Here is a 23,031-nt window from a genome sequence, read left to right as displayed (position 1 = left end):
GTATTTCTTTAATATTCGCTTTTGATGGTTTTGAGTCTTTTAATTCACCTTTAATGAACTGTAGCACCGCTTCTAGCAGGCTTTGTTAATTTACCCTTTTTACCACCTACACTGTAATTAACCATTGAACCCTGAGCATGTAACCAAGCATCACACTGGAATAAAATTTCTACTTTTATTTCTTAAGTTAAAAATAAACAAATGAAATAATATTGACTCTCCTTTAAATTCTACTCCTGTTTTATACATACTGTCAATGGTTTCCACACACGATTGTGGAGTGCAGACCTCAAAAACCTGCTTTACTAATTATAATCTAAAATAAATAAATAATACGTTTTATACATTTTTATCTTTTGATTGTTATATTCTGCTCAGTATTAAATAAAAACAAAAAACAAACCTTGCTTTAGGATTCTGAATTTCTTGGGGGAAAAATGCACACACATATATATACAATATATATAATGGGCAGAGTTACTTTAAAACTGTAATCTGATAAAGTTACTAATTACCGGTTAAGAAATGTAGTCAGAAACCTAATCCAAGTATCACAATATTAGAGTAATATTGTTATTTTAATTACTTTCCATTACTTCTGGATTACCTCAACACCAAATATGTAAACAAAGGAAAAGAAATGTCAATAAGAAGTATTGATGCAAGTGTATACTATATTTGTATTTTTGTGTATTTTTAAAGAAGAACTGATGTATTTTAAAGTTGTAACCCTGGTAAATAACCCAAAATTTAACTAACTGTAACTATAATCTCATTATTTATTTTACTGTAAGTGATTAGTTACATTTTATGTATCCTGATTACATAACTACGTTACTCCCCAGGCCTGATATGCACATAACATTTATATACAGTTGTCTTTGGACCCCGACTACACAAATTTATTTCGGAATAGCCCCAGAACAGGTTTACACTAAGTGATTAATACAAGACTAGAAAATCCCCTAGAAAACTGTGAACCTGGTGCCCCTGGGGTCTGGGGCAGGAGTCTCTTTTGCCCTGTTGAACAAATGGGAGGGAAATTGATTAACTGAGTCTACAGTAGAATAAATAAAAATGATCATCAATCAACATCTTACAAGAATAAGACATTTGCTGGATGCTTTTCTTCTGAAAATATATCCTAATATCCAATCTGAACACCCCCCCTTTTTTTTAAAAAAGACCTTTTATTTTGAAAAGCACGTGTGGAAGTGTCCCTTTAAGTCGTTCTCACTTGACGCGCTCGGTTCACCTGACGCCAGATTGGAGCCATGAAGTGCGCAGGCTCTCTGGTGTGAAGCTCGGATGCTTTCAGTGCGAACAAACTGCTTTTCTAACGTTGTTGTGACTTCATCTGAAGTCATCTGGACTCAATACCGGCAGCACGTCATTATAAGATTACATCACCACTGCGAGGTCGCCGTTAAAATCGATTAATTTGGTTTCCATCACTGCTGAGAGCGTTTTACAATCTGCACAGTTCACAGCTAGAGTCACAAATGTTGGGAGATTATAAACATAGATTAACATAGAACAAGATTGTGGTTCTGTAAGGTGATGTTCATCGGTACACTGTGTGAATTAATATATAAAACTATTAGAAAAGTCTAAATTTAATGTTGTGATTCAGACATGTCTGGAATTTCAGTGCTCCTCAGACAATGATGTCCAGTTAATGACTCTGGTCTGCCCCCTGATGGCCCTGTATGTTATTACACTTGATGTATAGATGACAGTAAATCCAAGGACATTAAATAATAAATTGCCCTGGATATTAAAGCTTGTGTTGGATTAAGAATATGGACAGAGAATTAAATAAAATTGAGCTTTTTCTGGTGGCCAATGAATCTTTAGTGTAAGTCTTCACCATCACATTATTATGAAGGGTAAACACTGAAATTACTGCATCATCATGTGTCCTTTACACTGGATCAACATTGTTTTGTAATGATTACACTCACTGTGCAGTTTGAAAATTAAATCTTGCTTTTTAATGATTGAAAAATATGTACATATATTTAGTTTCTACAAGACAAAACAAGGTCAAAGCACACAATCCAAAACTGCTTTTGACGATGAAGCACTGAGTTCACTAGAAGCGAGCGTATGCACCCCTCGGTGGAGCAGGCTGAGCTCCACCCTGCTGCATCTGGTGGCGGAGCTGCTGGGAGTAAGGATCCTCCAGGGATTTGACAGACACCGTTGTCTTGGGCCCGGTCTTCCACTCGATGCCACTCTCGTCCACCACGGAGGCCTCGACCGTGACGGTGTGAGTACCCAGGATGGAGAAATTCAGCAAGAACTGGGTGCTGAAGTAGTCGTTGTGGGGTTCTACCCGCTGCTCGATCTCATTGGTCTTACTGTCGAGTGGAATCTAAAAGCAAAAAATATCATCAGTGGAGCAGCGACACAGCCACATTTCACCAACAACTGCGAATGTCAGAATTAGTAGATACCTTGTAGTCCGGTCCTGTCTTGCTCTGGAGAACTGAGGTAACATTGAGACAGACAGACTGGATCTTCCTAAAGAGGCCTGGAGTCGAACCGTGCTGCACCACCCCCTCCACCTTCAGAGTCAGCTGCTGGCTGCTCTGCACTGGGATCGGTTCGCTCGGTGTTCGTGGGGAGGGAGAGAGGGCCAGCTGCAACAACACAAGACATACCTGAGTCGGCCTCAAGAGAGCTGCGACTGTGCACCATGATTACAACTCACTAATTATAGTGATTATTAAATGAGTTACTGCACCTTAATGCTTGTAGACTGGAGCTTTTGGAAAAAATATCTCTGGAAAGACAGCGGGACCTTCAGCAGAGCTATGACGGCATCACAGAGACAACTTGTATGCTGTGAAACAACAAACAACAAACATGTTTATATTATTTAGCATTATCAGCAATTCGCTGCTGCTCATTTTTCTTTATTTAACCAAATAAAAGTCTTGTTGAGATTAAAATATATGCTTCTAATGAATACCAACATTAAAAAAATATAGACAATATACCCTTTTTCACAGCAGCCATTTTGATTATAAAACAGTAGGATAAACTCAGGTGCTACCAATGATTAATTAATTAATTAATTAAGGTTCCATTTAGTGTAGCAGAGCCTTTCCAATGAGCCAACATGCACATTAGAGGCACCCCGACTCTGTTGGTGTGGCTGGGTCTTCCGTCGTAATCAAGGATCCTGTCATCAACAGAGGGCGCTGCACAACGACCTGCAGTATATGACACGCCCACGTTGGTTCCCGAGGAAAAGCCGCGATTTTACTTTTAAGGTTGCGGCTGGAAATCAACTTTTCAGGTTCCGAACCGATTTATTTGTGGTCGAAATGCTCCGAAGGGCTCAAAACTAGGTGTTTGAGCCGTAATGGAGCCGGTTTCTTGTTGGTGTTAAAGGCTTATATTTGAACCTTATTTAGCATCTATGGTAACACCTGTGGTTTACCCTATTACTTCATGTAAAAATGGCTGCTTTGAAAAGAATACGTGGCAGCAGAATATAAGCACATATAAAACTAGATAAAAGCAGAGCATTTGTCTGCCATTTGCACTTTTAGACACCCTGCAGATAAAAAGTAACTTAACATTTGCAAACTGTCCTTTATTAATCTCACCAGGCAGGAAACAGGAGGGTGTTTCTTGGTGAGGCCCTCCACTTCCTCCAACACGCGACTGAAGACCGACATCATCCGTCGCTCATATTCACTCTCTGTCTGGACCGACCCCAGGGTGCCGTACTCCTGAAAACTAGATTGCAGAGACAGAGAGACAATTTGTTACAGTCAAACGTCTGCCAGGAGAATGGCCTCTGGGGATCTGTGTGTGTGTGTGTGTGTGTGTGTGTGTGTGAGTGTGAGTGTGTGTGTGAGATGGCAAAGCACTTCCAATAGAAAACACTGAAAACCTTTTTTTTTTTTTTTAAATCAAATTAAATAAGATGCATTTATTTCCATTACTATGTTATCTGTGTCAAATGTCCATGTACATAAGAGCTACATCCATACATCACTCTGTAGTAAAGCATGATTAGATTCCTTGACATACCCGATATGATGCATTTAAACTAAGTTGACATTCTTCCTCACACTTTACCGCCACAGAGGAGCCATCTTTTTTAATGTCATGTCAGCAAAAACCCTCCAAACCAAAGAAATGAATACAAAATGTAGAAGTCATTTCCCTCTACAGCTGTTTTCATTATGGAATATAGACTAAATCGAATTATAAACTTTCTCCTAAAGCAGGAAACTAATTCACACAAGTCACATTGTTCCAGCTTTGTGTAGTGCAGCGGCTCTCACCTGGCTGCCTGCGGGTCTAGTATCAGCGCTTCTATTACATGGGAGACAAGCAAACAGCTCTGTTGTTGTCTGAGCAGACGGTTAAAGACAAACCTTAAAGAAAGAAGACATTACAGCAGAGAAACCGGAGTAAAACAAGACATAAAGTGGGACGTGGCGAAGGCGCGTTTAAGGATACAGCTCCACATTGCGAAGGGTGGCGTAATCGGCGTCAAACGACGACTGGTGTAAATCAGCGTAGCGAGCTGCAAGACTTCTGAACTCATCCATGCATACCTTCATCTGGAAGAAAGAGAACAGATGATCTAATGTTCTTGTTTACACAAATCCTGCTGGACAGGGAAGTAGAGGTCACACCTACAGCTTCCTGCATCCACAAGATTTTATAATGTATGTACGTGTTCTTTCAGTCTATTTGTACCGATCCCACCGGGCAGTCAAACTCTGTGCCGTTTACTATCTCATCAGTAAAAACTTCCCCTAAATGCTATTTGAATGAAAACAGGACCTCAGCTATGATTCACACTGATATGGTAAAAATGAATTGTGATTATTTTCACGATTAGCACAACGATTCATGATTAGTGGGAATGAAAACTATTAATATCACGATACTGTGACATTTGTTGGGGTATGGACCAAATAAACATGTATTCTTACACCTTAAGAAGAAGATTGTGTAGAACAGGGAATCTCCAGTACTTTATTATGATACTGTTCTGTCAGGTTTTACCTGGATATTGCACTTAGCTAAATTACTATTTGAATATCTCAATGAATTACTTAGCCCTATATGGCATGTGAACAGAAGTCTTCCAACCTATACTTTGACCTTACATTACAACATGACTACCTGTAAACAAAACACCCACTCCCCGCACAGACCTGCTGTAACTACCACACTATTAGAGTTTTACCTGCATTGCGATGCGGCCGCAACGCTGCAGATCGTTGCCTGAGGTGAGGGCAATGGTGGTGGCAATGGCAGGAGGAGGGCTGGTTTTCAAGCTGTTGCAGGTACAAATGAGCTGCGACAGGGCTTGCAGGGTGTCGATCCGCAGTTTAATGAACTCACACTGGAAGGTAAGCGGGCTCAGAGGAGTGCTGGCAGCCTGGAGAGAGGGATTAATCAGATACCGGCACAAAAACACTACAGTTAAAAAGCTACACAGGTCTTGTAGTGAGTTAATCCGTCAATTTGAGATGCTGTGAGATCAGCTTCAGTCGTGAGACCCTCCAGACTGAGCAGATTTAAGCATATGTCATTGGTGAAGCAGGAGGAGGAATTGTATTAATGTTTTTTGACAAGCAGATGCCCGGCAGCGAACTGACTGTGAGGGAAGCGATGCCCTTTTGGTAGGAGCGCAGGGCCTCTGCGATGGCGGTCATGGCTCCACTGTAGTCTCCATCCTCCACATGACTCAGGCACTGCTCTGCCTGGGAAAACTCTTTCAGGCTGTTCAGCCAGAAGTAGAAGTGCTCTGATGCCACACGGGTTCGCAGACTCTGGTACAGCTCGCTGGAGAACTCATGGCACCCCTGCAGATGGATGATAATGATAATCATTGTGACATATCCAGAGGGACTGGAGTCAAGGGCAACTGGACTGGGTTTGGATTCCTTCAGGGGGTTTTATCAGTAAGGCTTCTTCAGTTCTTGTGACATTAATTAAACAAATAGATGCTGCTGCCTAGGTGAACCTTTACCAGCTTTGTATTTTACCATGTTTTTGTCAAAGTGACCAATCTGACACATCTGAATTGGTCCCGTCTGTTGCCCCTCTCATCAATTTTTAGGAGATACTTATCTGTACACTCCGGCTCAAATAAATATGGGCCGTCCACACTGTCAAAGTCAGCCAAATATTAAGCAGCTGTCTCACTCGGTACTGGACCATATTCAAAACTTGTTGTCCCCATTCGTCACTTTGACACAAAAACATGGTAAAAATCAAAAGTGAGAAGTGTTCAAATGTATCTTAAATCCTGGTTATGTACAAACAGGTGAGATTACCATGCGTGAGGCTTGGCGTGCGATGCGGTACACCGTCCAGCCATTAGCAACGTTCTCCAGCTGCTGTTTGATGACAGTCTTCACTTCAGCTGACAGAGAGGACTGGCTAGCAACAAAGATCACTGTTGCCAAGGAAACCTGCAGCAATCACAGTGCGGGAGATGAGTTTAAATTCAAAATTATAGATATTTAAAGGCAATAAAACATGTATAAAAACAAGAAAGGGTTTTCAAACTGAATGCAGTGTCAACTATTTGGGTTTATAAAAGGCAAAAAAATCTAATGACAGGCTCCATTTCTAATTGAAAACAGCTTTACATGTGCAGGTTGATCTTCCACTAAAACACAGATATAATACAATTACTGCTTAATCGTGTTGTGGGCCTCCTGTGCTTAAAACATAAAAGCTACATTTAAGTGTTAATAGACTCTTAAAGCTTTAATTTACTGTTTACTGCTGATGTCTGACTCATGCACAATCTCTCACCAGAAGCTCTTGCTGCTTGTCAGTGGAGGAGTGACTGGCCACTCTGTAGAGGTCCACCAGATCTCCCAGCATGCCATCACCCAACACCGGCAGGTGGGTGGCGATGGCTGCCAGAGCGTGGCACATGAGAACGCGAGAGGAGTCACAGGATAAGTGGAGCTGGCCGAGCAGGAACTCCACAGCTGATTGGCTGAGATGGGGTCGACTTTTCAGCAGTTTAACCAATGAGGTGAGCGCCGTCTAGTGGAAACAGAAGGTATTACTAAAGACGAGGGTCGGTTGATGGTTAACGTCATCCTGTAATCAAACATCAGTACACACTGTGGATGGCAGTGGGGTTAGATGTTTTAGGTAAGGTATGCTATTATTATAGTTGTCAGTGTTATATAAAGTTTTATCAAAAAATGCTCCAAAATAATGTTTATAATATTTTATAATGTATATAAACATTATAACAATTATAATAATGCTGTATTAATCATTACTTTGGTATCAAATAACACAAACGTAAACCGGGTTTGGGATATTTTTGTGTCTCAAAAGTCAAAACACAGCCTCCCAAATGGCTCACACTAGACAAAGTTTTACATTTTCATGTTAATATTTAATTATAAAGAACATTTGGCACGACACTTTCCCCTGACTTTACCATCTAAGGCTGAGTATAATTTTAAATCTGGTACTACGTTTAATTAGAAACTTTAATTTAACAGAAGAGTTAAATGTCAAATGTTTTCTAAACACAAGCAACTTTGTTTAAATACTATACAATCTAAAAGTGCTTATTCTTTCAAAGAATAAGCCAACAGGATTATGAATCTGATCAGGCATTTAATGCCAATTTACAGACCTTTACAGACAGCTTTCTATACGTTATGAACTCATTTAGGTTGGTACCAAAAAAAGTATTGTATATGTCTTGTGGCTATAATGTTGTCTTACTTTAAGTGTGGCCTGTGCACTGGGGCTGCTGTCCTGACTGCAAAGCATCAGAAGGGACTCAACTCCCAAAACGGTGTCTTGCTCCAACTGTACTATATCTGAGGAGGAGAAACACACACAGCAACTCTTAGCCTTGGCATACCGGAGCAAACATCAGCGGGGTGAATGTGAGATCAATGAACTGATGAGCAACTGGCATTAAAAGTGTCGCTAACCCAGGCCATCACTTGCTGTAACTAACCTTTTTCTGGACAGGAAATGGCAATGTTGGAAAGCACTATGACCCCGTGAGCAGCCACTGCCAGGTTGCTGTGGTAACAGCATTCTTGTGCCAGTTTAACCAGGTCAGTGAGGCGGGGGGGAACCGAAGAGCCACCTGACAAGAATGTTTGAGAGGAATACAGATCAGTCCAGAGTCTTCTTCACTACACAAGTTACAGCAATGGAAACCTGCGATTTAAAGGCTGGTGACGAACAAATTCTTAAATAAAATAAAACGTTTCACACAATGGTGGAGAAAGATTTGAAAGTGAACACAACCTGTCATATTATTAAAGTACTGCTTGATTGCAATTGTTCCAGAGAGCGTGGAGAGGACAGCCAACATCCCCAGCTTCAAACTGTTGTATGGGCTGGTCAAAGCGCACTCACACAGCGTCTGCAGAGACAAATCCCCTTTAGATTACCTACAGGTTTTAAACCAGCATGAACACAATCGTACAGTGAATCAGCATCTGAAACTCTACCTGAGTGTTCTCTCTGATCCAAAGGTGAGGAGCCTTTTTAGCCAGGAGCTTTAAGTCACTAATTGCGAGTCTCTTCACAGCTTTTCTTGGGTCATCTTTTAGGTACTGAAGGAGGAGCTGTAACTGTACAGATAGAGAAACAAATAGAAAGGTACAAGAAGGCAAATCTTAATAATAGCAACACAGCTACGTCCTTAACAGCCGAATGTCAAAGAAAAACATTTCTAGGTCTCCTATCAAGATAAAAATAAATAACTAACTACAGTAGGTATTTACACTGCTTCCCACATACGGATACAAAGAAGTAGTCAGTCTCTGGCCTCTCATAAATCTGCAGCTCTGTGTTCATGTTGCACTGAGCATGAAATTACTCACTCTGCTCTGACTGGACAGTTTTCTGACGTAGCTACACAACAGGAAATTGTTAATTTCCTGTTGCACAGTTTGTTTCCAGAGTACAGAATAATGATAACGATAGTAAATAACTGTGCAGTTTTAAAACGAGTAGAGTAACAAACCAATAACAATGAGGTGCAGCTCTGTTATAGTACCTACCTGCTTTGGGATATCGATGAGGGAGGAGGCAGCCAGCTGGGTGAAGGTGTGCAGGCTGACGATGACCATGGGGGTGGAGGGGTAAGAGTTGACCAGGTGCTGTAGAAGCTCTCGGCTACTGGAGGCCAAGCTGGCTTCATGATGCATGTGCTGCAGCATCGGGATCAACTTCAGCTTCAGCTCCACTGGAGTGTCTAAACCTTCAGATATACAGTACGTTGAAGAGGAATGCAAACTCAAAGTGAAGATACCAGCACAGCTTTGCCTGGACATTGACGAGCAGAGAGATGTAAATAAAATAATTATTATTGCTTGTTTAATTTGGATTATCAAATGGACTGTAAAATATTTTACAACAATGGTTACATGGACTACATTTTAGTGCTTTAATATGTTGTCTCAACTATGATCTCTATGGATGCATTCACTTTTAATCAGCTGTTTTAGGATTTGATTTGTTTTATTTACATTTTGTTTAGTTGCCAAATATTCAAAGCTGGAAAAAATGTACACAGGAAAGTGATCTGTGATCTTTTTTAGTACAGAAGATAGAAGATTTTACCTTGAATCATCTCACTGACTTTGTTACAAATCCCAGCTGCAAAGTCTCTGAAAATCAGAAAACACATAAATATACCAGATTTATGTTATACAATATATATATAAGCAGTACAACAGCAGTTGTCCTTACTTTGACTGTGCAGAGAAGCTTGCTGCAGCAAATATAGCGGCCTCCACTTCTACATTGTCATGAGAGTCCAGACTTTGGCGAATACTATGGTGAGCGTTCTTCCTCTCTGGGATGATGGAGGCCAAACTACCAAGCATCCTGAACAGAAGGAACAACAGGGACATAGTTTAACTTTAAGCATCAGATAGTTGGAGAGAGTTGAAAGCTATCAAGCAATTATCACTCTGTACAACCTTGACCTATGTTCATCTCTCCGGCCAAACAATGTAAAGCTTCAGTGCATTTCACATCATTACCTCAGAGTGATGGCTCTGGCCACAGGGTCATTGCTGTGGATGACTGAAAACACCCTTTTGACAAATTCGTCCACATTGAGGATCTTTTCCAGATGTTTCTCACTCTGTTGCGTTACTTTCAGCACACACAGGCGCAGAAAGTTGTTCCTGAAATCAGAGAGATGAGTTTTTAGAAATAAACATATCTGTGCCAGAGTGAAACCAGTTTCTGTAATGATTATTTACTGTCAATGAACTCAACTGTCACTCTATAAAATGCTTAAAAAAGGGCTTAATGCAAGTTACCAGAGCACAAAGTGTCTTCAAATTGCTATAGCAAAAAAACAAAACACACAAGTTTTCCAGTAATAATTACATGAAATTCCCAAAAGCAGGCAGCTACAGCCGACTTTAGGTATGTTTACTTTAAATGCACTCAGTTTATTCGGTACACATAGGTCAAAGTGATCGAACACACCAGCCTGAAATAAATCCTCCTTTCATGAAGGTTATAATGTCCAGGTTTTGTTGAGATTGTTTTCGGGAAGCACTGATTAAACTTTATGATCCTTTTGGAGGTTTTAGTTAGTGGCACTGTTGAATTATATTGTATATCATTGAGAGGTGTGTCTAATGAGGTTGTAGTTATCTTCTACAGACTGCTTTTACTTTTGGCTCGTTGTAAATAATAACACACTGACACCTTTATGTGTGACAGGTGTCAGGTATTATTGAACATCCAAAGTGGACACAAGAAATATTCTACCAATGCAGCTCAACCATCGTTTTAATCCCAGATTAAAGCCTCCATACCCAAGTCTGAAGATATCAGCTAGTTTCAGAAAAGCAGAGTTGATGAGGATGGGGAAAGGATACTTCTGGAAGAGTTTGGGGAAGAGCACCACAGCCTCGCACTGCTCTCCCAGCTTCCCCGACCGCAGCCCTGCAAGAAAAACAGCTTCAATGGTCACAACAAAGCGGGGACATCTTAAATATAGTGAGGGACATTTAGCAACAACACATGGAGACGTCCCAGCACACAGGAACCGATGAGACACACGCTAAACAGGTAGCAGGATAGCTAACGCACCTTTGTCCAGCTCCATAAGAGCGGAATTAGCGTCGAGTTCTTGTTCGCCATAACAAGCTTCAGACAAGAATGAACGAGCAGTAGAAAGAGACATCACTGTTTAGTTTATACGGGACAGAAAAAACCACAAATCTGACAACACCCGTGAACTGTTAGCATTTCATTGTGCAGGCGGCGACTACGACACACTCAGACCGGAAAGGAGAGCAGTGGTGCTTCCGGTCTGTGGTTTTGGTTTTCACAATAAAGCGCTGTTTTACGTGGTTCCTTTAACGAAGTGCTGTACAATTTCCGTTTTATGCTAGTTTATCGCTCTCCTCCATCACATTACAGAAGGAAATATTTTTCCTCCACTGCATTTGTTTCATAGCAAGTTATTAGTTACTATATATATATATATATTTATGTTTATAAAATGTGATGCATTGTTATAGATTCAGCTATCACAACAGTGAAACTTAAGTAAAGGCTCTGAATACTTTCTCCACCACTAAACCCATCTTCGGGAACATCCAAAACGGGGATTACATAAGATTATCCAGTTATTAGGACGATCCGATGAGGGTCATTTATTTTGAAAGGACGGATAAATCGGTAGCTGTTGTGGCGCAAAGAAAACGGAAGCGGAAGTGATGCCGGTGCGGAAGTGGCTGTCTCAACCAATGGTAGCGCGTAACGTCAGTTTAGCGGGGGATTCAGTCCTGTGCTGTTCGCGGGAAAGACAAGCATCAGCACCACGGGAAAAACATCACCGGCTAACGATCCGACAAACCTCTCAGCGCTATTAAAACACAACAACATATTTCAGATCGTCTTCTACCGGAGCGTAGGGATGCTTTTCCGTTCAATTGTTGACAGAGGAGTGGGCAGACGACGGCAGAATGGTGAGATAATCAATGTATTGGGGGAGTATCGGAGGGCTGTATCGATCACCGGGTGTGCCCTGCGGTGTGTTGTGCTATCTACAGTGCTAACCGACGACTAACTAACCGACTAACTAACCAATAAGCGTCCTGTCGTATGTTCGGAGTTGTAGCTTTGACCTCTGGGCTACCGTTTAACGGTTGGATCCGTGGTCGCGAGCCATTGCTGTTACCATGGCAGTGGAATTTGAACGTTCTAAATGAGCTCAGATGTACGTTAACGGTTTTTAACGTAACGTAGCGTGTTCACGTCCGTTTTAAGGCTAGGTGATCGGAAATCAATATCACCGTGTTATTAAGATTATTTTCTATTCCAGGCAAAGAAATTAAACCGATTGTTCAAAGCAATGACCTGTAAACTCTTAAAATGAGAAAAACAAACTCATTTTGTTGGTTATAAGTGATCAATAGGGTAAAACCACTCCCATTATTGTAATAATAAACTGATTCACTAAATTTATTTTGAACAAGGGGACACAGTCATTTCAAGAAGTCTCGGCTTGTTGTGCACTAAAAAAAGTTAAATCTGATATATGGAAATAGTAAAGGTCACAAAATAAAGAGGTACAGTGATATCAGTATGTTTCAGTGCCATATAAAGGCATGAAGCACATTTTCATTATTATCGTGATAATATCGTGTATCGCAATTATTTTGGCCAAAATAATCGTGACATGAAATTGTCTAATTTCTGCTAATCAATAATATTTGGGTATAGGTATGTGCACACATACAAGGAATTTGACTCCGGTTTTACCTTGCTCTCAATGTACGAACACAGACTATAACAGCATAGGTACACTAATATTATGTACAGTTATACATAAACAAACCCAAAAAAATACAACGTGTACACAGATATATATATGTGGAGGTTTCTTTATGTATATGAGGTAGGTGGATATGACAGTATACACAGTATGCACAACCCAGGTAGATGTGTTAGTGATAATATTTATGTTTTATGTTATTATTATTATTATTTTATGTTATGAAACTGAATTTCAACAATGGAACAATAAATAGTGACAGGATAACAATATATGACTTTAACGTTACCATAGGATGGTGCAGGAAGTTGCTAGAGAATTAAACTAAATTCCAGCCTTTCATCAATGATTTTAATTAGTAGCAAAATAGCAAAAACTAACAAAAGTATTAGTATCTCAGGATGGTTGAAGTACTGTATCACACTAAATGTCCTGTCCTCTCTGATCTTCCCAGCCCTCCCTGCAGACCCCTGGCCCTCGTACCCTCTGAGCTCTCTGCTGGACGGCTACCAGTGTGTCCGACACGATGAACACATCTCCTACGGAAACCTGGGTGACTCTGTTCCACCGTTTGGATTGGCTTTCTCCTCAGGTAACTCACCTGTACAGTATATGCCATATTATCATCAGATGATACCTAACAGAGCGAGGAGCTGTTGCCCTTTATCCGTCTAACCGGTGTGTCCTTTCTTCAGCCGGCCACCTGCGGAATCTCCTCGCAGCAGCTAATGAAGAAGGCATCGTAAGGATCTACAACACAGAGAGCCGCGGGAAGCCGCTTCTTAAAGGTATGTGTAGAGGCTCCTGTTTACCTCTATAGTTCTGTCCATCATCAGGGAATATCAGAGGCTAATGATGTGTGTGTGTGTGTTTGCAGAGTGGCTGGCTCATGAGAATGCTGTCTTTGACATAGCCTGGGTACCGGAGGAGCCTCAGTTAGTAAGTAGAGTACAATTCAAATTCATTCCAGATGATTTACTATGAAACATGATGTGAATTCAGTAGCATCTTTCAAACACTTTATTTATTGTCTTGATTTGTATGTTTTTAACATAAAAACATCTAATATCTGGTCCATACACAGATATTTCTGACTAATTCATTTATGTTGTCTGGCTCCTTGTATGCCCTCATTATCTACCCTTGTTCATATTGCTACATGTTAAGTCCTATTTCATACAAATTAACCCTTGCTTAAATTAGTTTTTATTATTATTCATCCTTAGGTGACTGCTGCTGGTGATCAGATGGCCAGACTGTGGGATGTGAAGTCAGGGGAGCTGTTAGGCAGCTTTAAGGGTCACCTCTGCAGCCTCAAGTCTGTTGCATTCGCACCACAGGAGAAAGGTATGTTATATACTGACCACATACTATAACGCTGGGGGATGTTTTGTTCCCTGTTTTTTTTTAGTATAGCCATCATAAGCATTAATGTTAAGTAGGTCCATGCATGACATGAGCACCTTTTAAATGGAATATCTTTTGAATGAATGCTTTGTTTCTGTTAAACAGCTGTCTTCTGTACTGGTGGCAGAGATGGAAATATTATGGTCTGGGACACCAGGTGCAGCAAAAAAGGTATTAATTGGAAATTCCAGTACCAAAGTACCAAGTTTTGTTTTTATTTTGCGTAATATTTAGTGCTTTGTCAGCCCCAATCTTTATTTCTAAAATGTTAGACCTTAAGGGACAAATGTAGAAGGATGAGTCAGGGTATGTTGTATTTGTGCAGAGTGTGTGATTATATTCATGCGTTCCTTTCAGATGGTTTCTACAGACAGGTGAAACAGATCAGTGGCGCTCACAACAAAGCAGAGACAAACGCCCCCACCAAAACAAAGAAGCGGCGGAGCGGCACACGTGGCATGGCTCCCAGTGTGGTGAGTTTTATTTCTCCAACAGCTGACCCTCTTTAATGAAATAAAGAGTCAAAGGAAGGCTGATCTTTGAGTGCTTGTCTCTTTTGCAGGATACCCAGCAGAGTGTGACGGTGGTTTTGTTTCGGGATCAGCACACGCTCATTTCTTCTGGGGCTGTCGATGGGTAAGAAACCACTGTTACTTTTCTTCTAACAAGCAACAAGCCAGAATTAAATGACTCTCAAAGACAACAGGCTTGTGTGGTCATATTCATGTTTCCGTTTAATTTGTCTTCACCAGAGTAGTCAAGATGTGGGATCTGAGGAAGAACTACACTGCACACCGCAACGATCCTGTTCCCCTGCAGACGTACCCATACCCGGGTTCTTGCATGCGCATGCGACTGGGTTAGTTTAGTACAGAACACTGTGCATCATATTTACCTCAAAATATACAAATGACTAGAATAAGCTGACTGTTGTTTTGCATGTGTTGCAGGCTACTCTGGACTTGTTCTAGACTCCACGAGATCCAACGTCATCTGTAACTGCACTGATGATAATATCTACATGTTCAATGTCAGTGGAATAAAAACGAATCCAGGTAAACGAGGATATATCTGACTACACAAGTTCATCACCAATTCGTTGCCATTGCACATCACTAGATGGGGCTGCAAACTAATGTCCTTTGCTGTCATGTCATTTCCAACTGTCATGGGGAGAGTAAAGCAAGAGGGCACTGTTTGATAGAGGAAATGTAGAGATGCAGGGAGTGTGTGTGTGTGTGTGTGTGTGTGTGTGTGTGTGTGTGTGTGTGTGTGTGTGTGTGTGTGTGTGTGTGTGTGTGTGTGTGTGTGTGTGTGTGTACGAGCATATTCTAATATCAGGGCTTTAAATGTGGGCAGTCCTGAGGGACGTCGACCCCTAATCAGCACCGCATCATACTCACACATTGCAAACCAGGTAGCCATTTTGAAAGGCTGGGACTGGGGTATTGACTAGACCACTAAATGCACATGAAGTAAAGGACAGTTTGCATCTAATAAAGGCTCCTGTCATTTGTTTGTATTACTCTAATTTAGGCTCAATTGCTTTCTGAATTGAAGCTTTATTTAGTGATTCTAATATTGCTGTTTATTGTCCTCCTCAGTGGCAGTTTTCAGTGGCCACCAGAACTCCTCGTTTTATATAAAGTCCACTATTAGCCCAGATGACCAGTTCTTAGCCAGTGGCTCAAGTGACCATCACACATACATCTGGAAGGTATGGTCTCTATTTTGATTTGCCATTATAAAACAGAAAATTGCCTCCTGTTTATGATGGTGTGGTTCACTATTTTTAAATCTAATTTTACATTTCAGATCTCTGATCCTAAACATCCTGCTATGATGCTCCAAGGCCACAGCGAGGAAGTGACATCTGTTGCATGGTGCCCAACAGATTTTACTAAGGTGTGCAAACAAGCTTTCATGTATCTTTGTGTAGTTTGTTCAATTACTCTGCATACTCTAATCACAGATATGATCATCTCCATCCTGTTTCCTTTTTACAAAACCTGATTGATTCAGAGGTTTTTGTGCTTCCTTGCCGTGAAGCTGAGCTGTTTTGATAGGCTAGGAAGATGGATTTAGGCTCCATATAATCCCCACCGGTCTCTTGGCAGATTGCTTCCTGTTCCGATGACCACACTGTACGCATCTGGAGGCTTCGCCGGGAAATGGATGGAGCCCAGTCTTCAGTGGGACAGGCCAACCTTGTAGGCTGGGCACGTCCCAAGTCTTCCTCAAGTAAGCATTAGAACTACCATTAAATGCCTTGTAATAATACAGTTTATACAATATATTGTTAATAGTGTTCTATTCTTCATATTGTTGCCTTACCTTTTGAAGTGCTTTGGCAAAATGACTGCTATCCTGCCCTCAAATCCAAAATGTGTCATTCCAAGTATTTATGCGTCACATCTGAACTAACAAGGACTTATTGCTTTTGTTAAGGGCCTTCGATCAGACCTGAAACAACCCCTTCCAAGACCAAGAAGACAGAGAGTCTCGGTGGCCCGGCATCACCCCAGCTTGCCTCCTGTGCTCCCAGTGGAGCCGCCCTGCCTCTCTCATCCAGCACCACCTCACCTGTCCCTTCTCAAGACGCTAAGGCTGCTGTTGTTCACCAGAGAACACCGTCTTCTATCAAACAGTGGTTATCCCCGAGCCATGGATCTCCTGGTCAGAGCAGCCTTCCGCTCCGTTGGGTGCTTAACCTGTGTCCCCAGAGCCCGGCGAGCAGCACCTCTCCCACAGAACGACGGGCCAAGCGCAGGCTGGAGACTGGCGACGGTCCATCTGCAGGCTGTGAGGGAGCAAAACAGTGTGACTGTGTTTCCGAACTCTACCCCGCAGCCAAGAAAAGCCGGGCACTGTCTGGAATCTGCTGCCCCGGTGAAGAGAGCCGGGTACAAACAGACTGTCACACGGAGGACAAACAAGCCTCATCGAGACAGACTGGCAAGGAGAATTGCTCTCCCAGAGCAGCTGACTGGTTGTCAGTGCTGGGCCAAAAGATGAGGAAAGATCAAGGAAGCGTCAGTTCTCCCAGAAGCCCCACTTCCTCTAAGAAACAAGAAGGCAAGACACCAGCTTCACCGGTAAGCACAAAAATCCCTGTTTCAGAAGTTAACGTTAACCTGAAGACTGAAATAATAATAAGGAGATTCTGAAAGCAATAGTTATAATAGGGAAATAGACTTATTTGCTTTCTTGCAGAGGGTTATATCAATACCACTCTCATATCTGTAAGCTAAATATGAAGCTACAGCTAGCAGCTGAAAGCCAGATGGTTATAGTGGATGCCACTTAGCCACCACCCCTGGGGGGGGGGGGGGGGGGGGTATTTTTTACCCCCTCTCCCCATGTTTCCTATCTGCCTATATACTGCTCACTAACTATCTTTAAAAAGGCTAGCAGTCAGTTTCCCCAAAAATGTGGAACTATTTCTTTAAGGCAGCGTGAACCACTGCACTTATTTGAGACTAGTGTAGATCATGTAGAACTAATTTAGAGACAGAAACATATTTTTCATTTCTTTTAGCTGTGCACCATTAACGCCTTCTGTCACTTTAACTTACTAGGAATGTTGTCGATCTAGAAATTCAAGCCTACTCTTGAAGTCTCTGGAGAAGAATTACTGCATTAATACACAGACAGGCAACTCTTTATTAGTGCTGATATTGAATGTATGGAAATGTATTGTAGTTACTGAGGTGAATATAGCAGTTGACCTTTTTGTCTTTTTGTGTTTCAGACCATCCGCTCTCCACAAACCATGAAGAAAATCTCCTCGTATTTCACAAGAAGGCCTTTGGAGTGACCAGTTTTGCCCGTCAGATTCTCTGTGCTTCTGTTTAAAATGCTTTTGTTGTTTTTTATTTTGAGTATTTTTTAACCTGAACCCACAGACAATAAGCCTCTAAGAACGCTGATCTATGTCCAGACGGCAGGGGTACACAAACCTGGGCTGCATAGAGATCAGCAAAACCGTCATTCAGAGTATTTGATGCTGCGGTTTTCACTTCCCGAGAGGCTGCTTTATTTTAATTGGGTCATGGGTTTTGCTGTTGCCTCCTACACAGTTTTCTGGTGCTGTGCAGAATCTCTGGTTTAAAACACTCAAGTTGCATGTTCCTGAGTAAATCTTTCATTTTACTCAAACCTGAGAACTCTTAGAGATGCATTAGTGTTTAATACAAAAACCCACTTTTTTAATAAAGTTGTTCAGGAGGTCAACCAGGTATTAAAGTGCAGAGAGAAATAATTGTCTGCAGGTGTGGACATTTTAAATTCTGCACAAAAAAAAACATTTATGTGATTCACATCTTTGTCGTTTTATGAACTTCACTATGATTAATCTCTTTGTGGGCTTTTTCCATATAAACCTTTTGTCTTTCTGTGCTACACATACGAAGTTCTGCTAAATGTAATTTTTCTTGAGCAAATGCTTAAGTTGTTTATATGTACAATATAACCAGTGATTGTTGCTTGGTTCCTTTTTGTATTTAATTGACACAAATTTTCTGTGATCAGATTTTATTAAATTGAAAATAGTTGTCAGAGTGTGTGACGGTGTGATAAAGAATGCAAGAGACCGTAAAATCACGACTTTAATGTGACTTTAGACATGACATTTTTACTACAGTGGTTACAAAGTTTGTCACCTTGTGCATCTTTTTTTTTTCTGTTTCATTTGAATACTTGTAGGAATATGGAGGGTTAAAATTATTTAGTAAAGAAAAGGAAAATACTAGAAAAATCCTGCAAATAATCCCGTTAAGCTTCTCGAAACTCCTCCGATTTGTCCCCTCGGTGGGGTCCTGAACCCCTGATTGGAAACTACTAATGTTCTGTAACCTATATTCTTCACAACTTATATATATTTAGTATTTTCCAGTGTCCCACAATTTGTTTTTACTTTTAATGTCCTCATTATCTGTCTTATATTAAACTGAAGAGCAATTACTTTTCCTGATAAGATATACAAATACACAGAATAAATAGAATATATATATATATATATCCATTTTGGGGTCTTATTTTATCTGAATTAGAGTCAATGTTTTGGGAGTAACTACTACACACTGCCACTCCTCATTCAACCGCACAACGTCACGTATTTGTTTTCACATGTCACATGGTCAGGGCCCCGGCGTTCCGTGCGACGCGATTGGCCGAAAAAAGTTTCCAGTTATTTTAATTCCCGGCTTGTGATTGGCCGCTGGCGGCGTCACTCGATGACGTGCCGCTGTCAGGCTCCGCAGTCCAGTGGGCAGACGACGACCGAGCCGCTGCACAGGGAGTGTTTTTATGGCTGCTCAGCGCGACATCGAGTAATTTGTTGTGTTGAAGAACACGCGGTGGTTTCTGTTTGTTCTTCCCGAGAGGCCGTGAACATTAAACCGCCGCCGCTCGGAGAAAAGCGACCGGATTGTGGACTGTGCTAACTTTTTAAGAGCTAAACGAGACTCCGCCGTCGAGCGAGGTTGAACTTCACCGACCAGTTCGTCTGAAAACAACCTCAGCGGAAGTCTAACGGGGATTAAAAAAGCAGCGCTCGGAGACTTGGACTTGCTATTTACACGAAGAACTACATGAATTTAACGGGGGAACTTACCGCTGGCAACTTTTCTCCCTCCGCAGCGGCGCTAACCGCGGACGTTAACGCCAGCTAACTTTAGCTAGCTAGCTAGGCACGTTAGCTGTGCAGCCTAGCAGCGCAGTAGCTCGCCGCTGTCAGGACTTCACTACTAACTTTTTATTATTTTTTTACATCCGTACGTTTTGCAACTGGTTGACTATTCTCAAACACGACGAAGCAGTAAAAAAAAAAAAAAAAAAAAAAAACACACCCTAAATTTAAGATTTTTTAATTTTTTTTTATGTCGGTAACTCCGGGCTACACTGCGTGCAATGTCATGAGTTGTGTTTTGTCTTTTTGCTCCGTGTTTTGAAGAGTGCTCCCGTGTTTTCAGAAAACAAGCTCCCTCAGTGATGCAGTCTTTGGACACAGTCTAACCCCAATACCGAGCGACCATGTTGGATCATACAGAATAACATAAGACTTGGGCAGGAGACGAGCTTTCAAGTCGTGCGGTTGTGCTCCGTGGTGTTGTGTTTTTTTTCCCCCTGTGTGTGTGTGTGTGTGTGTGTGTGTGCTGATGCGAACAGAAGAGGAAACCTTTCTTTTGACCTGAGGGATACAATAGCTCGTCTGAAGTCTTCGTCAGTTTATGCATCAAAATGTCGGCCATCTCCGCATCCGAGAAAGTGGACGGGTTTACGAGAAAGTCCATGAGGAAGGCCCAGAAACAGAGAAAATCCCAAGGCTCCTCTCAGTACCGCACACAGAGCGCTCCGGTTGAGCTCTCCCCGCTGCCGCAGCTCAAAGGTACGGTAAGAGGATGAAGGGGGTCTGCAGCTTAAAATAGCCGGTGATGACCAGTGTGTTTGTGCACTGCGAGATGCGCAGCAGTTCACATTCAGCATAGCTCCTCCAAAACTGCAGCAGGCTTAAATTAAGTGAAAGCAATGTGTGCAAATGTTTGTTTGTTTTTTTACACAGTTTAGATTCAGTGCTGTAAGTTTTAGGCCACTATGTTTGAATATGCTATGGATAGGAAAACACCGGTCCAAAGAGTTGTGGACTCAAATCCAAACATCAACATCTTCAGTTGTTTGCTGGTTTAACAATAACATTAACATTTTATTTTTTTTAAAAACATGACTATGCAAAAGTAAAAGAGCGTCACACCAGTTTTATGTTCTTACTGTGAAATATAACAGTTTTGTTCACTTTTCTTGCATCCCAGTCACTTTGTGCTTGTTTTATAGTTGCAAGGAGGTTTTGCTGAGAACCAGAATATCCTCACTGGAGCAGTTGGGCCTTAATTGACAGGCAGAGGCACATCCAGAGAGGGGTGTTGAGGAAGGGGTTAAGATGGATTTATGCTTTTGTTAGGGGGGTCGTTGAGGTTTCTATATCTCTGCCAGAGATCTCTCCAGAGTTGACCCGTGCCTCAGCAAAAAAAGTGACCACAGTTTAGAGCTACGGAGAAACAATGAGTAAAACACAATGTCAGAATGGGTTGCATGTGTTTACCCCCGTGTGTTGATACTGTGCTGGTAGTAACTGTTGTTAGTGAAAGACAACACTGAGGGGGTTGAAGAAAGGCCCACTAATCTTTTCTCTACAGCTTGACAAGTTTATATTGTGTGATGTTACAAAGCCATTTCCAGTACAAACACGCTAAAGTATAACTCAAGTGCTGTGCCAGAGGCAGGATTGCTGGAACACCTCAACGAAGAAGCATACAGCTGGTTTAACTCATTCCCATTCATTCTCACTCACCATCCAAATCATCCCAGCAAGACTCAGAATTTAAACTTGTAAAACTGCTGATCGCAAGCTGCTCGATCCAAGCCTGATACTAAAGCTTACTCCCAATCCTACAGTTGTTTTTCAACACTGAAAGACTTAAAGGCACCTAGTAAGAAGTAACACAACGCTGCACCGGATAAATTAGAACTACCTGTTGAACACCAGGTAGTTTGTATTTGTTTGTTATTGTGGTTTATCCATCTCACGTCTGTCTGCTCGTCATTGTACAATGAATGAATGTATGTCAGTGGCAGCTAGCAGGGAGTTTTAGAAAAGTTCAGTGGAGAATAGAGGACAACCATAATGCATCAAGTGAAATGTGACACTGTGTGGGATAAGATGGGTGGCCATTATCACACTTTGGAGATTCTGTTGTTAGTTGATGCAGTGCTCTGTTGTAGGTGGAGGTGGGCATGTGGGGCGGAGGTTTGGCCTGCAACCTGATCATGGAGTCTGTTCCCTACCTGTCAAGTGTAGTACTGCTCTTCCTAAAATGAGTCCCTGATGTTTTCTCAACCACAAACGACACATATCAACATTTTGAATGTGAAAAAGTCTCTCTACACACTCGTAACTCTTGCAGTGTTTTCTGCTTCTGCTTTGGCTGCTTGTTTCTCCAGTGTTGAGTTATTATATTAAAATATTTCATACTTGGATGTTGAACTCCCGGTTGTTTCAAACACTCACCATGCATTTGTTTTTCTATACTGGGGCACCTGGATTAGAATGAGCTCAAATGCTGTTTTTCGTGGATAAAATGATCTGTTGTCATTGTAGTTAATTGAAATTCTTTTGGTTCTTGGTAGCAGTTAAATGTTTTTTTTTTTGGAAACTGCATTGGCAAGAACTGAGAGCTTTATGAGCTGGTAATGAGTCCAAAACAAAATTGGCCTACATTAAATATGACATACATTAAGCAATCTCACCTCTTCCATATTTCAAGCATAATTTTCTTTCAAAAACTGTGATAACATGACAAATCTAAGCAAGCACCTGATTAGATACCTGTCGGTTGTCTTCGTGTAGCCTGCGGTTAAATCTGACAGAGCTGGCTGAGCCTGCGTGTGTGCGTGTGCGTGCGTGTGTGTGTGTGTGCGTGTGCGTGTGTGTGTGTGTGTGTGTGTGTGTGTGTTCTATTCACATGTTTTCACTGTAGTACAGTAGACCTCTTACACTGTTAACATTAAGCCACCATAATACAGAGGAATGGAAATGGCCTTTTCTACTCTTCTACAGTTTATTTGATATATTGTTTTATAATACCAAGTTAGAAATTAAATTAAATGTTCTATTGTGACCTACATAAAATAAATAGGTATTGCCAATGTTCAGGGTTGCTTTTATTTACAGCTTAAATTTATTACTTTTTTCCCCCATTTTCTTCAAATTAAAAAAGCATTCATGAAATCTAATTACTAATTTGCTCACACTTATGCAGGCAAGCCTC

At 41.3% G+C, this 23,031-nt stretch overlaps 3 protein-coding genes across 4 annotated transcripts in view; 2 read left to right on the top strand and 1 right to left on the bottom strand.

The window, feature by feature from the left end:
• Positions 1-1,971: 1,971 nt before the first annotated feature.
• On the bottom strand, positions 1,972-11,316 carry ints7 (integrator complex subunit 7). Its single transcript, XM_051409366.1, has 20 exons — positions 11,107-11,316; positions 10,830-10,959; positions 10,038-10,184; positions 9,742-9,879; positions 9,613-9,659; positions 9,051-9,250; positions 8,496-8,618; positions 8,290-8,407; positions 7,991-8,125; positions 7,750-7,847; positions 6,808-7,047; positions 6,321-6,458; positions 5,640-5,846; positions 5,225-5,419; positions 4,486-4,589; positions 4,308-4,376; positions 3,621-3,753; positions 2,750-2,848; positions 2,460-2,645; positions 1,972-2,377 (listed from the first exon to the last, which is right to left on the bottom strand). The coding sequence occupies exons 1-20, from the start codon at positions 11,198-11,200 to the stop codon at positions 2,096-2,098; spliced, it is 2,883 nt and encodes a 960-aa protein (XP_051265326.1). The 5' UTR covers positions 11,201-11,316; the 3' UTR covers positions 1,972-2,095.
• A 456-nt stretch (positions 11,317-11,772) lies between these two features.
• On the top strand, positions 11,773-18,763 carry dtl (denticleless E3 ubiquitin protein ligase homolog (Drosophila)). The gene is made up of 15 exons (XM_051408470.1): positions 11,773-11,990; positions 13,254-13,391; positions 13,495-13,587; positions 13,677-13,738; positions 14,026-14,146; positions 14,312-14,377; positions 14,564-14,679; positions 14,769-14,842; positions 14,959-15,065; positions 15,157-15,261; positions 15,811-15,923; positions 16,022-16,111; positions 16,324-16,447; positions 16,655-17,301; positions 17,958-18,763. Exons 1-15 carry the CDS (start codon positions 11,939-11,941, stop codon positions 18,021-18,023), a joined length of 1,974 nt encoding a protein of 657 aa, XP_051264430.1. The 5' UTR covers positions 11,773-11,938; the 3' UTR covers positions 18,024-18,763.
• A 685-nt stretch (positions 18,764-19,448) lies between these two features.
• The window catches only part of ppp2r5a (protein phosphatase 2, regulatory subunit B', alpha isoform), a 44,179-nt gene continuing 40,596 nt past the window's right edge, over positions 19,449-23,031 (top strand). For both annotated transcript variants that reach the window (XM_051408471.1, XM_051408472.1), the window contains exon 1: positions 19,449-20,594. In XM_051408471.1, the coding sequence (XP_051264431.1) occupies positions 20,447-20,594 (148 nt within the window). In that variant the 5' untranslated portion in view covers positions 19,449-20,446. The remainder of the gene's footprint in view (positions 20,595-23,031) is intronic.

This window comes from Dicentrarchus labrax, unplaced genomic scaffold (genome assembly GCF_905237075.1).
Source record: "Dicentrarchus labrax unplaced genomic scaffold, dlabrax2021, whole genome shotgun sequence".
Taxonomy (NCBI): Eukaryota; Metazoa; Chordata; class Actinopteri; family Moronidae; genus Dicentrarchus; species Dicentrarchus labrax.
Note: the sequence above shows the minus strand (reverse complement) of the source record. Positions and strands in the feature narration are given on the sequence as shown.

What these genes read in the sequence shown, in the direction of transcription:
- ints7 (XM_051409366.1), bottom strand. Translation starts at nt 11,200, where the DNA reads ATGTCTCTTTCTACTGCTCGTTCATTCTTGTCTGAAGCTTGTTATGGC. An exon ending in AGTCAGTGAGATGATTCAAG is followed by an intron (nt 9,251 to 9,612) that starts GTAAAATCTTCT and finishes GTATATCTGAAG; the next exon opens with GTTTAGACACTCCAGTGGAG. An exon ending in GTACTTTAATAATATGACAG is followed by an intron (nt 8,126 to 8,289) that starts GTTGTGTTCACT and finishes CATTCTTGTCAG; the next exon opens with GTGGCTCTTCGGTTCCCCCC.
- dtl (XM_051408470.1), top strand. Translation starts at nt 11,939, where the DNA reads ATGCTTTTCCGTTCAATTGTTGACAGAGGAGTGGGCAGACGACGGCAG. An exon ending in GCCCAACAGATTTTACTAAG is followed by an intron (nt 16,112 to 16,323) that starts GTGTGCAAACAA and finishes GTCTCTTGGCAG; the next exon opens with ATTGCTTCCTGTTCCGATGA. An exon ending in GCAAGACACCAGCTTCACCG is followed by an intron (nt 17,302 to 17,957) that starts GTAAGCACAAAA and finishes TTTGTGTTTCAG; the next exon opens with ACCATCCGCTCTCCACAAAC.